Here is a 17461-nt window from a genome sequence, read left to right as displayed (position 1 = left end):
GCCCCAACCCCTCACATGGGAAGACATCCCAACTATCTCCTCCAAACCGCCCCTACAATCTAGAGTGTTGGTCCAGAATCTGGGAGACGATGGATCAAATGCCACAATGTTTTGGATTACAACTCCCATCCATCCTAGTCAAGCCAGTCCAATGCTGACTGGGGCTGATAGGATATGCACTCCCAAAGATCTAGAAGAGCATTGCAGATCTCTTATCACACAACACAGATCTACCTTTTGCAGGGGCTCTGAATGGGCCCATAGCTATGGTATTAATGTGGGGTTTGCTTCAGTCTGCTACCCCATTTCACTATTTTACTCAACCCACAAATGACAGGCAAACACTGTACTTTGAAGTTACAAATCCGCATTCCATGACAATAGTTTCTACTACACTTTTCAACAGAGGAATCAGAAGCATTTGTCTTCCTTCTGAGGACAATGGTTCACCCAACCTCTAATCCAGACTGTGTCATGCCCTTATTCTATTTGACGGTCACTGGCGATCCCTAAACGGAGGTCCCTAAATGTAATTTAAGGATCGCATTTCAGGGCTCTTATTATTTAAAGTACAAAGAAGTTTTCATGTACGGAGAGGATCCAGGTGGGTTCTCATTTCATCCATTCCATCATCTGGCTATAAAGCTTTAATCACTGCTCTTCTGCTGCAAGCTACAAAAATCGCAATAGTACTTTCTACACTGGGGGGGTTAAGATTGCTTTGTGCATGTATGTTATCCTGCCTTACTAGCATGACACAATTAAGCGTGGCATGTCTGAGCAGCATTCGGGGAAAGCAGTTCTCCTCAGCACCGCGAAAGGCATCATTTTCTGGAGTGCCCAGCTTGGGCGGAGGCCCAGAGCCTTTCTCCCGTGTCAAGGCCGGCAGCTCGCTGCCTTTCTATACCGAAGCCTCCTCGCTTCCCGCCCCGCCAGGCCCAGGAGCGCCACGCTTCCATTCCCGGGGCTTTGAGTAGGGACTGCGGGACTGTGCCGCTTCCTCCGCGGGGAGAGAAAAGGGGCTTGGAAAGCCGGTCCTCTCTTCCCTCGGACTACCAGTACTGCAGGCGCGCTCCGGCATGAGAAAGAGGGAGCCCTCCTCTCTCCTGCCAAGCCCAGAAGAGCCCCGCTTGCTTTCTTTGGGAGGCGCGCGCGAGGGCAGAGGCCGCCTCGCTCCTCCCTCTCTCCACCTCAGCTCCTCCGAGCTCCGCCCCGCTGCTGCCTTCGCCCTGCCCGAACGCGCCCCTGCCGCGCCTCCTCCTCCGCCTTCGCACTTTGCGCCCGCTGCTGCTGCTGCCTCCTCCTTCCCCGCCCAGTCACCCCGGAGCGGCAATTCCCGTTTCTCGGCCCCGGCCCCGCCCTTCTCCTGGCAGCTCGGCCAATCCGGACCCAGCCGGTAGCAGCAGCGGCGGCGCTCCAGGGTGCTGCACTGCGCGCGTGCTACTCTTGCGCGCTCTCTCTCCGTCTCCTCACAGCCGTCTGCGAGGAGGCGCCCCTTTCCCTCCTCGCCGGATAGCCCGTAAGTTGTGTCTTTCTGCCCCCCCCCGTCCCCCCACCCGCGTTTGGTGTCTTTCGGTTCTCGTTTAGGGAGGGTTGCCCCGCGCACATCTAGATGAGCACGCGAGGCTCGGAGGGGGCGGCGATACTGGGGCGGGGAGTGCCCGGGGGTTCCCGTGCCCGGGGGGTGCTCCGCTCGCCGTCTGAGGGACTGTCTAGGAGAGAGAGACGGCGTGCGCGAGAGAGTCCCTTCCCACGTGAGCGCCTTCCTCTTCCGCGGCTCCCTGGCGCTTAGCGGGAGGAAGGACATCCCAGGGTGGGGAGCAACTTGGCTCCTGGGTGTTCAAGAGGGGCCACTGGAGAATCGCGGTTTATAATCTTCCTTCCGTTCATGCAGCAAGCTGGGACAGGAGGAGGGTCTTCTGCTGCCTAACGGAGCAGAGCTCTTTGCTCCCCTTGAGCTCATCGAGCCCTGTCAAAGATTAGGAAACGGAAATTTAGACTGAAGTTTTGCATGGTGTCCTCTTAACTTGGATGCAAGCCCAGCTGAACACAGCAGGACTTCTGCTTGTGCTATTAAAATACTATTTTTCCTTCCAGCTTTTACTTGAACTTAGCTGGTATTTTGCATTGGAGTGAAACCTTTTGCCACTACGTAAGAACTACTGAGCAAACAGTGCTCCGTTGTAATCTCTTAAAGTCCAGGTTGCTCACAATATGGTCTTCTCTGAGGAGTGGCTGACAACATATAATAAACAAATGCTGTCTCACCTTGACAGGAAATTATACCCTTTGATATTATCAATGGCATACAGTGATGTACAAACATTGGGGGTTTTTTTGGGGGGGGGACTTCATTAGAAGTCAGGCAATCAAATTGTTTCTTTTTTTAAAAAAACACACACACACACACCTTAAAATCACTGGATAGTTTACAGTTCAGTCTCAAAAGTAAGCCCATAGGGTTCAAGAGCCTTACTCCCAGATAAGTAAGTGTAGAATTGCAGCTGTATTTTTCATAATAAAGAATGTTTCCCTAGTACAGTTAAACCCTCTGTTTCCCTAGTGTGCATTTTGCAGAGGAAGGGCAGCTCTATACAATACAAATAGTGGAAAAAATGAACTGGTTGCACCTCTTGAGAACATTGCTTTCAGCGATGAGTTGACAGCAGTGGGGGTGTATTTTGGAATTGGGTAAATAATACATAATCTTTGGACATTGTGTACAGGTAAACCTATCCCTATAAACCACTAATGCTGTAATTCTGGAGCCTGCAGCTGTGCATATTGCCAAGAATCTGAGCCTTGCAGGAACTTGTAGACCTTCATTTAATACTGAGGAAACACAGGGCATTATGCAAACTTTGGTTTTAAGGAAGCTTTTGTTTTAATATGAATTTCTCATAATAATGGCTGAGCTTATATCTTGGCTACTGCTTAGAAAGGATGATGATGGCTTCTTAGTGGGCTCTTGTGAGGAATTTCTAAACATTTTATTTTAAAATCATTTACTGCACCAACCCCCTGACCATGGCCCTATACATTTGGGATAAATTGTCGTGAGCAATGTGGTAGTTCTAGTATAACTGGAATAGCTGGGTGAGATATTATAAGCAGGATCCTGTTTCTCACACCTTTAAATGGAAAGTGTCTTCAATATTAGCTGCAAGCATGTAATTGATTCCTCAAATAGCTGCAGATTAGGAATAGTCTTAGTATGGACAAAATAAAAAGTAGCTATTGTGGTGTTAACACATGTGCAGTGCCATCAAATGTGTATTAAGCCAAGTGCTCACTGCTTCCTAATGCTTGAGATTTCTGTGACCTAGCCACATCACCTCTGCAACAGAGGAGCCAATGACCATCTTAGCGTGGGGTTTTGAAAGTCCTGAAACACTTCATTCTAATATAGGGCAGGTGGAAGCTTACACATTGGATCTTCCCATTCTGTGCAAAAACCAGACTTGAAAACTGTGGAATACCTTGAAATGTCAACAGTGCTGAATTCAAGGCAGGGGAGATTTGAAGGCGGCAGCAGCAGCAGGAGGCGAAGTGAAACCATTTGCCTCAGGCGGCAGATCCAACCCCCTCCCTGCCCCCACGGATGCGCCGCTGCCAGTCCCACTACAGCTTCCCACACCACTGGCACAGCACCATTGTCTGCTGTGCCCTTGCCACTGCATTGTGGAGGCTGTGTGGGCAAAGTCGCAGGTGAGAGTACAGTTGCAGTGGTGGGGATGGAGTGGGGATCCGGAGGTGGGGGTGCGGGCATTGGGGTGCTGTCAGGATGTTTGCCTTTGGTAGCAAAATATCTCAGGCTGGCCCTGTCGTGGGTGGGTGGGGTGAAATACTAGACATAAAGTATTTCACCAGACAATGCACACTTGGCATAGGGAGGCTGGGGGCCATAACAATGAAGCATTTGAAAAGCGGGGGCATCTCGTGAATGCATCGTGCTTTAAGAAGGGTAGGCAGCACTTTATGTTCCCAAAGTTGAGTGGTGGACGCCCAAAGTGCATGATGCTGAGAGAGAAATAATAGTAAAAATAAGCCTAGATGTTACAAGAAACCTCACAGAAAAGGTTTTCATGCTTTTCTCTTCCATCCACAATGGGAGTCTCATTGAACTTTGTAGGTCTTTGAGTGAACATGCATAGGATTGTGCTATACGGATTTTTAATCCTATGCAAAGTTATGTGGATGTATGTCCTTTTGAAAGCCCTGGGACCTAGAATAGCATTTGGGCGCAGGACAGGGACATAATCAAGAAATGAGCAGCACAAGAGAGAGAGAAGTGTATCCTGTTCTCTCACTCCCTGCAGCCCATATTGTATATCCATGTTATACTTTTATAAATCTGAGGGTTGAATTTGTTGCCGGGTTAGCTTGTGTTTAAGAAAGCACCGAATTTTAGTCGTACTGTGAATTTCCTTTTGTATGTGTGAATCATTCAAAGTGCTTTATCGTTTTCTTGGGACATTGATGGTGCTTCCCATTTCTAAGAATTGGGAAGTTGAAACAGAATCAAGGCTAGAGCGTGAAAGGCAAGCGGAGCTTTTGTAGTTTGGTGGTGTGTTGTGTTCATCAGCGTAACCTTTTGCCTACTTTTCTGAGTCCGTCATGTGATCTTTCTTTGCTGTGGAGGAAGGGCGGGGTTTCAAGAAGTACGCTGCTTTGCAGAAGTGCCTTTCAGATGACATATTGCATGACTCCATAAAATTAAATCACCAGGGCCTAATAAAACGGGGGGGGGGGGGATGAGAGGCCGGACTGAAGAAAAGGCACAAGAAGGCACTATTTTGGGAACTCGTTGTAGGTCAAGTATGTTTTCTTGCGTTGCTAGAAACGGAAATACTGTAGTAGACGCTGTCTTCCTGCTTGCAGTATTGCTTCTGGAAAATACTCAGTTGTACAAAAGCAAAAGTAGCAGCGTGCCCTGTTGTTGTAGATAAGTCGTCTTCACTGCCAGCTCCAAGGATCTGGGGACATATTTCATGGAAGTCAGTTATTTTCCTTTTATATAACCTTTTTATAAAATTGGGTATTCTGATATTTGACAGTAAAGTTTAGTTCTAGACATATTTCTATCTCCTGTTAGACTTCCGCATGGGTTGCCATATTCCTCTGTTGTAGCCAATACAAGCAAGAGTTTGTGCTCCCTTAGAGATTAACCAATTATGTCACAATACATTTGTTAGACTTGAATGTGTTTTGTGCTTGTTAGATTTGTTCGTCCAGTAAATTAAATCTGTGTGCCTGCCGTCCTTGGCATGATACCCATGATTTCTTGCCCTTTTTGTTCCTTTTGGTGCAACATAGTAATTAGGTTGAGTACTTGGGAAACACAGTTCAATCTTTTACAAAATGAGGCTATTTAAATATAGAGAATAACTGTTGATTTTTTCTGTTTATTGGAGAATTCTGTAAACCAGTGAAAGGAACTTATAAAAAGTTAAATAATCAAAGTGGTTTGGTGCGTGTTTCTTCAAATCTGTCATTCTTTCTGCTATCTCTTTCTTTGCATATCTGAAACTTGAGAAATATTTGCAGTGGTCTCTTAAGAATTATGTGCATACACCCAAAGTTGTAAAGCCAAAGTTCTCTTCCTTTATTCTCAAGTGGAATATTTATAAGAGAAGGAGAAATCTGAGGAAAACTGCTTTGAAATGCAATTGAAATTACTACTGTCTATAGTGAAGTTAAAAACAAACACAACTTACTTTTCAGCATGTCCTGCAGACGATAAGCCTCGTTTCTATTACAACAAGGAAGGGGTGGTCCCATTGTCTTATTCTGAAAATTATTAACCGCTTTTATGAGAAATCTAATGTGATAGCCTTTTCATACTGGATCTTGTGTGTGCATTCTGACCTATAGCCAGTTCATACCTTAATGAAATGGGTGTTGCATTTACATGGCTGCTTCCCATGTTTTCGTGGTAATGTATGTAATGGGGAAACTGTACTCCAAGTGGTTCTGACATTGGAGGCAACAGTAGACACCTTCCGTGTGGTCTCACTGTTAACATATGGGGCAGCAACCACACTGAAGCAGTAATTATTAACTAGTGTCTGTTCTTTCTAAGGAACGCATAGATAATAGATAATTCTTTATGACCACTACTCTTACAGTAATTTGACAATGCTCAGTATCAGGAGTACACTTCTTATCTAGATTTTATGATTTGCCCCATGGAGAAATACCAGTTCTAATCAAGGCAAGAAATTTGTAACCTCGGGGAGCATTAAGAACCTTGCTGTTACCAGCATGCCTGTGGTGGGAGAGGCCAGTTGACATAAAGTGGGGAGCCTCTCTGCTTTCTCTAGTTATGTCCTGAACCCCTTAGTCTTAGCCACCTTCTCTGGGATGGGTATTACTAATACCAGCATATCACTTGTGAGTTGCAGACAGCATTCTGCAAAGGATCTTGGGGCATGCCACATTGATTATGTTGCCCCCTAGAAGTGAATGAGAAGCTTGCAGATTTCAGAAAAGAGAACAGCATCTCTGCATACCCATATGGCTTTGCATTAAAATATACCTGTTCTTTCATTAAAAGAAACAACCAGTTGTTCTAGGTTTGAGTAAAGCCTATTGATCTATTAACCTTTTAATGTTTATTGCAGCTTATGATAAAAACAGGGTGCCTTCAAAGAGTTGCTTACCTTTAGACTATTGATGGGAAAGCGCAAGTGAACTTGCACAGCTGTCAGTGACGTTGTCCTTGGCTGACCTGCTGTTTTGTACTACTTTGTTTTCCTTGCCACGTAGGGTTTCTGTTTGTCCGTTGGCTCATGATGTGACTTGCAGAGGCTGTGTAGCTACATTGAGAATCTGAGTTTAGTTCTCTGACATTGGCATATAATGTGCTTCATTCCAGAAAAGCACACACAATATTTCTAGAGTTCCAAGCCATAGATTAGTTCCCAGTAACTCTCTACTCATTTTCCTTCGCTAGCTTGTGCAAGCCTTTTCAGGTTGGCATTCTTTTCTACTGTGTTTTCTTTGTAGTCATGGTAGTACCTCTTTTGGGGGAAGCGTTGTGCTTTTTCTTGGGTACTTTTTCTTTCGTCCCAACCCACTCAGCTCTCACCTGTGGCTTCTAGAGGCTGTTAGCATGTGACAGTGGCCACACACCAGGAATGGGTTCAACTAGCTGGCTAAGTCAGGTGAGGGTAGCTGATGGGTCTTAAACCCTTGATGAGTTAGAGCAGCGGTTCTCAACCTGTGGGTCCCCAGATGGGGCTTGTCCACCTGGGAAGATAGCCCATTTGGAGAAGAAAACACTAATTCAGAGTGGAGTCCCTAAGACAGTTGGATGGTACTGTGTACACCTTCTGGAAAATCCTGCAGCCAGGCTGGTGCCAAATGTGTTGCTCTTTGGACCACATCAACGAGGTTGAGGGCAGGGGGCTTGTCGTCTGGGCAGCTGAGAACCTCCATACACACTGGCCAGGCTTGTGCCCCAGAGAGGTCACTTGGGTGCTGCTAACACAGTGGTTTGACTTCATTCTCAGAGGCGCACTCCATTGTCTCTCGAGACAGGTGGATGCCAACAACCTTGCTCCTTCTCCCATTTTATTTCTTTCTAGTTGAAGGCTTCTAGTTCTTAGAATGTGCCTTAGTAAATGTGATCACCTTCTTCATACTTGTGATCAGGTTACATCCATCTTTGATCTTATCCAATTATTTTTATTTTCCTTTTAGCTCGCTCACTTTATGCCACACTTGGTTGAGGACCACAGCCTTAACAAGTGACATGAAGGTGGGAAAACTTCTGGCAAAATTAACCAGAACTTCCCACCCTAGGATATTAGGATTTTGATACTATGTTCAACTTATACGTTTAAACTATTTCTAGACTGGCAGTTATTTAACATTGTTTTAAAACAGTGTCAAAATATACAAAACCAATATAAACATAGCCATTGCGTTGCCACTAAACGAAACATGCTATTTCCCCATGAAAATACTAAAACATTTTCTACCATCTACTCTGCTTTTTTCTAAATGGTGCTTGTATTATTTTAGGGGTACTGAATGTCAGGCCTGGGGGTTAAATGCAGCCCTCCTGGCCTCTCTGTGCATCTCTTGGCAATCTCCCTAGACCATACTCCTCACTTGTCCTGCTCAGCAACCTCCTCAAGTGTTTTTGCCTGGTTTGATTGTGTCTTTGAACTGTGACAATGCCTCTTTTTTGTTTTGCTGAAGAGAGGTAGTGTATTTGTGCAGAAACACCCAACTTTCGTATGATTCAACTGTTGCTCTGACCGCACCCACCACAGGTGTGCAACCTCTTGAAAGTTGCCCTTGAGAGGCTTCATCAAACTCTGCCCTCCAGATGTTTTTGGCCTACAACTCCCATGATCCCTAGCTAGCAGGACCAGTGGTCAGGGATGATGGGAATTGTAGTCTCAAAAACATCTGGAGGGCCGAGTTTGAGGAAGCCTGTCCTTGAGGAAATGTGGCTCTCCACTTCTGCATTATTTGAATGCATTATTAGTCTTTTCCTATTGTTTGAGTCCTTGTTGCCCTGAATTTTGCAAACACTGCAAGCACTTAGATCAGCAGAATGTAATAACGTATCCAAAACTGCAGGGAATCTTCTGATTTTCCTAGCCCAAGGTCAGTGACTGGATACCTAAATCCACAGGGAGAAAGCAGTTCCTTGGCAGTGGAGTGAAATGGCACAGTAATGGACTTCACCCTGTTGTCTAATGGAATACAGTGGTACCTCTGTTTGCGAACGGGATCTCATTCCAGAGGCCCATTCGCAACATGAAAAGAGCACAACCCGCAGTAGCGTGTGTGCGCATGCGCGGGTTGCGATTCACCGCTTATGCGCCAGCGGCGAAACCCGGAAGTAATCCTTTCTGGTACTTCCGGGTTGCCATGGGACGTAACCTGAAAGAACGTAACATGAAGCGGACGTAACATGAGGTATGACTGTAGTTCTAGTTTTCTAGATCTGACGCTATATAAAAGCTTCATTAAGCACAAAACTTTGACATCAGTTTGGAGGGAAACCAAAATTCTGGGGTTATAAGTTAATGAAGCCGCTATAAAATACATAGCTTTCTAATGTCTCATGTACTAAAGTCTTCAGAAGGGTGTTCAGTATGGATCAGGGGCATGTTGGGTTAAAAGATAACCATTGTTGGTAGCAGAATTGTAATCAATATGCGTATTTACATATATTAACAGAGATTGGACATTTTGCTTCTTAAAGATATGAAATCTGTTCTGTTTCGTATTCCTGACTGTGTGCTTTTTTTTTTTTTGTATGTTGTGTTTTGTTATAGGTCAGTAAAAAATAACTAATACTGTTATTAGCAGTAACTACTTCTCTTTAAATCATTTTTACTTGATACTGCAACACACATATTGAATTGCACCTTTGATCAGTTGAGACAGTGGAATAGTTACATCCATTCCTTCTGAGAACACATTGTGCTATTTTCCCCTAAAGCATATTGGTATGACTACAGAGGAAATCATTCAGATGTAGCACAGATGCTGTTGGCATTGAGAACTTGGGAGAACTATGCTAAGTGGAGAGATTGTCTCAAGCCGTGTGTGTGTGTGTGTGTGTGTGTGTGTGTGTGTGTGTGTAAATCTTTACTCTTCCTTTAGCAAAGCCTGGCCAAGGGTACTGCCAAATGACACGCCGGCAACCCAAATAAGAGCTTCCTCATTTTTTCAATTGCGTAATTTTGTATAGCTTTAGCTTTCCCTGCAGTAGTGATCTGCATTTCCCCCCCTGCATAAACGCACATGCTCTGTAGTGCCGTGGCCTTTCACCCACTTTTCTGAGCAAACATGTGACTGCTTTAGAAATGTGGAGGTGGGGAAAAGTGCTGTACAGCAGACTATTTAAAAAATCTCATTTAGAGAGCGGGAGAATAATCTTAAAAGAGAAATGATAGTTCAGGGTTTCTTTAATACTCAGCTGTCTGCTTATAATACTAAGTCATATTTTGTTATTTAAGGGAGGGAAACTACAAACTCATGTAAGTGAAGTGTTAGTGACGCTGCTAGGGCTGAAGGCATATCCATACTTACCTTTGCCCTGTACAGTTCTTTCCAGGCACAGGTCTGTGCTTTAAAGCTATGTGTCTGAGTGGGTTCTTTTTTCCACCCTGGAGCTTCCCCTGCAAAAACCCACTCTTTAAAGCTGAAGCACAACAAACAACAATTTCGGTTTTGCACAGATTGCCATTTGCTCCAATTCAGCGCTAAAGGGTGGGTTTTCTCTAGGAAAGCTACAGAGCACAGTGCGGATAAGCCCACTGCCATATCCTTTAAGTTTCATATATTTTAGCCTTCATCAGAGTAGCATTTTGACTTCTCATATTTGTCCATGAGTGCAGAGCAGTGATTCCCAATTTGTGAAATACTGCGGATGCCCTGTTTTTCAAAAGCCAAGCTATGGACTCCCTACTTGTGAGAATTTTGATATCTCTGTAGTAGTTTTCGTTATGTGAATGGTGCAGTGGAACCCCTGGGTGGGTTACGTAGAATCCCTGGTGGTCCGTGGACCTCCAGTTGATAATAACTGGTGCAGAGAAATAATAAAGTGGTACCTTGGGTTACATACGCTTCAGGTTACATACGCTTCAGGTTACAGACTCCGCTAACCCAGAAATATTACCTCAGGTTAAGAACTTTGCTTCAGGATGAGAACAGAAATCGTGCAGTAGCAGCGCACAGCAGCGGGAGGCCCCACTAGCTAAAGTGGTGCTTCAGGTTAAGAACAGTTTCAGGTTAAGAACGGACCTCCGGAATGAATTAAGTTCTTAACCCAAGGAACCACTGTATTGAGTGAGCATTTTCTTTGGGAATTCATGTGGTGGAAAGGAAAAAGCATTCAGTTTTAAAATTTAGAGGGGGGGGCTAGTTTTCAACATCAGTGTCTGAGACCCTAGTTTTCTCTTTACATGAAATACAATTAACTCTAATTTTCATGCAACTATTCATATATCTTGCCTAGAATTCATTGCTTAAGAACTTAGAAATGAGAATCAAACCAGCCACTAAGAACACTGGAAACTGCTTCATAGCAGATCAGAATATTTGCCCATCTAGAGCAATTTTGCCTACTCACGAAGCAGCTCTTGAAGATTTTGGACAGACGTTTTGCAATCAACTGCTACTGGATAATTTTAACTGGAGATCCTAGTTTTGCATGCAAAGCCACAAGCTCTGCTACAAAGCTCTGGGCCCTCCTCCACCGGGGAAGGAAGCAGCTCTCATTCTGCCAGTGAACAATAATGTTGTCACAGACCTTGTTAAGGGCCTGATGTAGAAATGGAAGCTTCCATTTAAACTTGTATCATGCTTGACTACTGCAAAGAATGTTGAAGTCCTGTATTCATTATAAGAGGAAGTGTTTGGTCCCCAACTATTTTTCATTTGTTTCATTTGCCCAGTGGGATATACATGCGCTTCCAGGGTTAACACTGACAGCAAATATGATAAAGTTGTCCTCTGCATGGTCATTTCATTCTCGTGTCTTCCTTTTAAAGCCAATCTTCCCTTAATCCTCTCACTCTTTCCTGGCTATATGCTAGTCCCATCCCCAACCTGTGACTTTGTCTGTGGCTAATGTTGTATTGCTACATGAAGATCAGCTTTATCTACGCAAATTTGTTTTAAATAAAGCTGTAGGTCAGTTGTGGGAAGCCTTTAGCACATGTTGTTGGACTACAACTCCCAACGTGCCTCACCATTGGCCATACTGAGTGGGTTTGGAAGTCCAAAATCATCCAGAGGCCTACAGGTTTCCTTACCCCTGCTTTAGGTTATAGTGTACCAAAGAAGAGAATGAGATATAAATCAGGTGGCACCTCCTCAGCCATGAATGTGCTTATCGATTTTGACAAGCAGCTATCTTTTCAGCAGCTTACAATATATTATCAAAACGTTTATGTTTTATTCTCCTATGTGAGGAACCCAGTTTCTTTCCACTATGCAAGATTTACCAGTACATAGCAATTCCAATGCTGATTCAGCCATCAATCCTGCCCAAAGGGCTGTCGGCCTCATCAAAATACATTTTAAAGCATTGTATTCAATTAAATGTTCATTTATCTCTTTTTTAAAAAAGAGTATTCATTTTATTGTGGCAAAACTTAATCCAGTTATGGTTTGGATGGATTGGGAAATGGGGAGAGAGGAGCTGGGCTGCTGTTGGGCAGTGAACCAAATTGCCAAATTTGCTCTAAAAGAACTCTGCTTGTTAATGGAAGTGGATGTTCTAAGTATTCGTTACACTGGAGTAATAGGGTGTTAAATCTGTATATGAAAAACAGTTGCTTAAAAGCTTTACTTGAAATATTTCCTGTGGGTTTATGACCATCAATAATATCTTGGTTCTGGCAAGCAGTGTCTGGCTTCACTATAGCACTTGTTCTTAATGAGAGAATGTGATTACTCCAGAGCATGGACTTCTTGTCAGTTGCCTTGTTGAAGTTATTGTGGGCACTCATGCATGATGAGGCATATCTAGGCTAAGATATGACTGAGCCTTTTGGCCACACACATAACCGAGCTGTAAAAGGTGGAAAACATACCATTAACTATGGCTTACTATTTTGGTCTTCTCCAAATCTGTTAAATCAAAGTTTCCCAGTTCCAACAAAACTGGAAACTTTAGTTAATGGAAGACTAGCCAACATTTTTTGCTTACATGTGCAAGGGCTGTGTGCATGACCAAAACGCTCACCCATAGTTTGGCTTATTGGTGGAGGTATAAATGACTGAATGCTGCCTAATGATGTGGACTGGAGTAGCACTCAAGCAGTATTTGATACCTTCAGTAAACAAAGATGATGATTAGTCGCCTTTACAAATTTGCGGTAGATATCATATTCTTGGTTTCTAATTCTCTCATGCAAATTAAGTAGCTACGAATAAACATTTGTTTGTTTTTCTGTTTGCCAGGTAAATTCTAAAAATGGCGGAAGCCCACCAGGCAGTTGCTTTTCAGTTTACTGTAACCCCAGATGGAATTGATTTGCGTATGAGCCATGAAGCTCTCAGGCAGATCTATCTATCTGGTCTCTACTCATGGAAGAAGAAATTCATCAGATTCAAGGTAACTCATATTGCAGATCTGAAACTATACTTGGGACTGAGGCATATATTATGCAGCAAACAAGGGTTTTTCTGAATACCCAATTTTGCATTTTAGCACTAGTTTTGGTTGATGTGTGTATATACACCACCCCTGTCCATTTCCCCCCTCCTAGCTGTAATCCCTCCTGGCTATTTTTCTTTAGATTTAAAGACCAAAATGAAGTCTGGTAGGAGCAGAACCAGAGTAGAGGTGTGGTTAAGCAACACTCTGCTGCTTGCCAAGTCTTCCTCCTCCTGGGTTAACTAGCAACCACATGTTTCAGAAATGTGGGAACCAGATACAGTAGTGTGAATCTTACTCTGAAATGTTGAAATAGATTTAGTGAAAACCCTTGAAATGTTCCCCTCACTTTCTTTACTTTCACTTCATCTGAACTGCCTACTGCCATGGAAAAGTAGACCCTTAAGAAAGTGATGCATTGTATTGGGTGTTGATCTTGGACCAGGCAGACCTGGGTTCAAATCCCCGCTTAGATATAAAGCTCATTTGACTCATCTGGTATTGCTCACTAGTGCTATATGAGCAAGAGAAGGAAATGAAAGGGCTTTCCTGTATGCCATCTGATTGCCAGATAAAGTTATCTGGCAATCCATGAGCTCTTCCCCTTTGTTAGGGCCTGCCTTTCTATGCTAGGAGATAGTCCAGGTGAGGAAAACATCCATCATAAGGGCCTATCATAGTTGTGGGCATGTATCACCCTACCCCTTCCCGGTTTGGTGGGTGCAGTTTGGAGGGTCCTGTGCTGATTTTTAGCTTCCCAGATATTGCCATATTTACACTATTGCCATATTTACCAGTCTCCAATACATTTTAAAAAGAAGTTCATCCACACGTCATTCTTGCTAATTATACATAACAGTGTTCCATAAAGAACACTGAGTTAGTCTGCCGTGAGTTAGTCTGCATTCACATGGATATGTTCACTAAATATGTTTGAGAAGTGTTAAATGGGTGCATCAGAATCCAGAAAATTAAAGTATAATATTATTGTGACTCAGTAGGGCTCTTTTATATGTTCTTGCCTTTCCAGAATGGCATCATCACAGGAGTCTATCCTGCTAGTCCATCCAGCTGGCTTATTGTAGTAGTAGGAGTTATGTCAACAATGTATGCCAAAATAGATCCTTCATTGGGACTAATAGCTAAAATCAACCAGACCCTTGATACGACGTAAGTAAACTCTCTTTTTGCATTGAATAGATTTTTCTGGTTAGTCTTAATGATGGGTGGTACGTCATTTCTCAGTTTGGCTCAAGTGAGATAATAATGATAGAGTAGAATCCTATCTTGTCCTCCCCCCCCCCTTCATATGCTTACCTTGCAGTTACTGCTGTATCAACAGTGTTGGGGAGTGAGAAGAGTTAAGTGTCTCTATATCCATATGCAGAGACAAGTACACGGTGCACCAAGCTATTCTGGGTCTATGGACCACAATATAGCTCTCTCTGTGTGCGTGTGCAGCAAGAACTCACAAAGAGCTCTGAGAAATTTCATTTCTTGGCACTAGGAATGAGGAATGAGGAAGAAATTTGATCCAGTTCACATTTAATTTGCGCTTTCTTAGAAAAAAAGCGCAAGAACTGAAACACAGCCATCCTTTAAAATTAACGCTTCTCGGAATTTTGCAGTGCAGATCTCCAGCCATGAGACAGTGTACCTGCCCTGAAACAGTGTACCTGCCCTGAAATGTGTACCTCTTCTGAAAGAGTGGGTGCAGGTGGAAGGTGGGGTTGAAACATGGTAACAAGGCATTTACCATGTTAGTATTGGCAGCTTCCTCTTCCCCCACCTCTTATAATTTTTAAAAGGCTGCCACCAGCACTAGCCAAGGGTAATTGACTTCCATGTCCACCCTGCAAATATACTAGTGTCACATTCTAAGGGAATGAGGGGGACCATGATGGCTGGGGCTCTGTTACAGCCACCACTGCTATCAATGTTGTTTTTTAAACAGTAAAAGAAAAGGGGAGGCTGCCATAATAAGTATATTCCTCCTCCTAATCATTTGTGCCATTTTGGGGGCCTAGCCTGGAAATAATCAAACAAGCCACCTTGGTGAATTTGGGGGTCTATTTCAGCACAGTCCTAATGTTCAGAATGATCTCTTCTTATTAACAGTGGCTTACTTTGGTATGCTTCACTCTTTTACATTTGTCCAGAATTCTTGGAGTAACAGATGCTCTCTCTCTTTTTATTTTTTAACAGAGGCTATATGTCCAACCAAACGCAAGGTATTGTCAGTGGGATTCTTTTTGGGACGGGGCTCTGGGTGGCCCTCATTTTCTCCATGCGCTACACGCTAAAGATGCTGCTTTCCTACCATGGGTGGATGTTTGCTGAACATGGCAAACTTTCCACAGGAACCAAGATATGGATGGTAAGAGATTTTTATCTCTCTATATTTTGGAATATGTAGTTGATGTGACATTTACTTGATTATATCTGCCATTAGTAACTTAGTTTTCAGGGGCGCAGCTTCAATATTTTTCTTCCCAGTTCCTCCTTATTTCTGCCCCTTAATATTTAATGGAAACCAAGGAATGCCACTGAGGTGCTGCTACTTATTCTTCAAAAATTTTCCTTTGGTTACATTTTGTGAACTGGCAGAATAGCCCTCCACTTGGGTGAAGCTTGGCTACTCTTGACTGCAATATTTGAATAGCTAGATGTTCAACACAATTAGCCTTCCCAAAGGACCACAGTGTGACTAGTTTCTCTCAGTAGTGGAACACAAGCCTTGGTAAAAGGACCTCAAGCCAAATTCCACTTCTGTCAGGAACTTGCAGCTTCCTCAGTGTTACAGAGAGGCGGATGGTGGCTTACCATTCTTCCCTTATTTTGAAGAAAGCATGAGGAGAATGTGTCGGGTGGTGTTGGGGAAGTAGCTGGGAGGAAATACTCCCCCCCACCCTTGTGTAGCCTTGCAGCATAAATAGTCTAATGTATCCTGTTGGTAAACAGGTCTTACCAAGAACGTGGTCTTGTGGTCATTACATCCTGTCGCTTTTATATGTTACTTGACTGTAAAAAGGAGTTCAGGGGAAATGATAGATTGTATGTTGAATGCTTCTGTGGGAAATAGAAACTGGTTGCAAATTAAATGTCTGATAGTTTTCTTCAGATAGGATCCCAAGAGCTTTCTCATTTGAATGCAGGTTCTATCTGAAGGGTAAGGCTTTAGAGTATTGTGTCAGCCTGGCTTGGTGTTTTCATTGGCTGGAATTTTTGGCATGCTCTACAAATTCAGTACTTAAAAGACCAGTTTTTCTTATACTGTAATGCTAAGCTTGAGCAGTGTGAATAGTTATGACTAATCTGTTTTGCTGTCTTGATTTTTACTCCTGGACAGTGGCAGGAAGCTGTTTATTATAACTAAAATGGCAAGTGTGCTAAGAAATATAACTAATATTGCTTCTCTTCTCCCAGGACTAAAATTCTCAGATATTTGAGATATTTTAACCTAACTGGCTTACTCACTAGGTTGCAGCATTCTATTTCACTACAACACGATTGACCAGTCTAGCTTTTCCCCCAAGCTTCTTTCCTTACTGTAACTTGTTTTCACATTTTTTCTTTATTTCCCTAATTAAAAAACCTTGGGAACAATGGTTGATTGTGTCATTATTAATCTGTGCTCATTGTATGAACTTCTGTGTTCTGCAAAAGTTTAGAAAATGAAAGTTTAATCCAGCTGTGGTTGGTGCCCACTGGGACTGCTAAGGTGGAAGGCAGGGAGACCAACAGTAGGCAGAGCCAATGCCAGGTGGGGGCCAGCTAATAATAGTTTTGTCCCTGTCCTCCTCCCTGCTGAGCAGTACTAAGGCAACGCTGAATCTAAGGAGGAAGTTGATAGCCTTTACCCCCCCTGGATTAGTTGTAAGTAAGAATGCAGCTGGGCGGAGGCTAGCTGAGTGCAAAGAGAGATTGGTGGAGCAGTGCCTCGTTTGTCCTAATGAACAGTGGAGGTGAAGCGAAGCAGCAGAGCAGATAATTGAAACAGGCAACATAGAATACCAAAATAAACAAAAAAACAAAAACCCAGATGAACAAAATGGTCTAATAAAACACCGAAATAATCTAAAACGAACATAAATACTGCTCTTGAACGACAAATACCAAGCATTAAACACACACCAGCTTCAACTAGTTTCCAAATCCCCAAGCCATCCTCAAATGTATCCTGAGTGCACACTTATAAACACACTTGGACACACACAAAGGCACAGCCTCAGGCTGCAGTTCCGGAAGATATAGGTAGTCCAGTGGAAAGGCCAACATGCTTCAGTGTTGTCTAGATGGTCTACATCTGGTGTACATGCCTCACCC

The 17461-nt window shown here is 43.4% G+C and overlaps 1 protein-coding gene across 2 annotated transcripts in view; it reads left to right on the top strand.

Moving 5' to 3' along the window:
• Positions 1 to 1355: 1355 nt before the first annotated feature.
• The window catches only part of CPT1A (carnitine palmitoyltransferase 1A), a 42586-nt gene continuing 26480 nt past the window's right edge, over positions 1356 to 17461 (top strand). Inside the window, exons 1-4 of one of the 2 annotated variants that reach the window (XM_081919397.1) lie at positions 1356 to 1519; positions 12940 to 13093; positions 14166 to 14305; positions 15341 to 15512. In XM_081919397.1, the coding sequence (XP_081775523.1) occupies positions 12953 to 13093; positions 14166 to 14305; positions 15341 to 15512 (453 nt within the window). In that variant the 5' untranslated portion in view covers positions 1356 to 1519; positions 12940 to 12952. The remainder of the gene's footprint in view (positions 1520 to 12939; positions 13094 to 14165; positions 14306 to 15340; positions 15513 to 17461) is intronic. The other variant, XM_081919398.1, reaches the window with a different exon arrangement.

The sequence above is a fragment of the Podarcis melisellensis genome (genome assembly GCF_964234715.1).
Source record: "Podarcis melisellensis genome assembly, chromosome: 1".
Classification (NCBI taxonomy): Eukaryota; Metazoa; Chordata; class Lepidosauria; order Squamata; family Lacertidae; genus Podarcis; species Podarcis melisellensis.
This window is presented reverse-complemented; position numbering and strand designations above follow the sequence as displayed.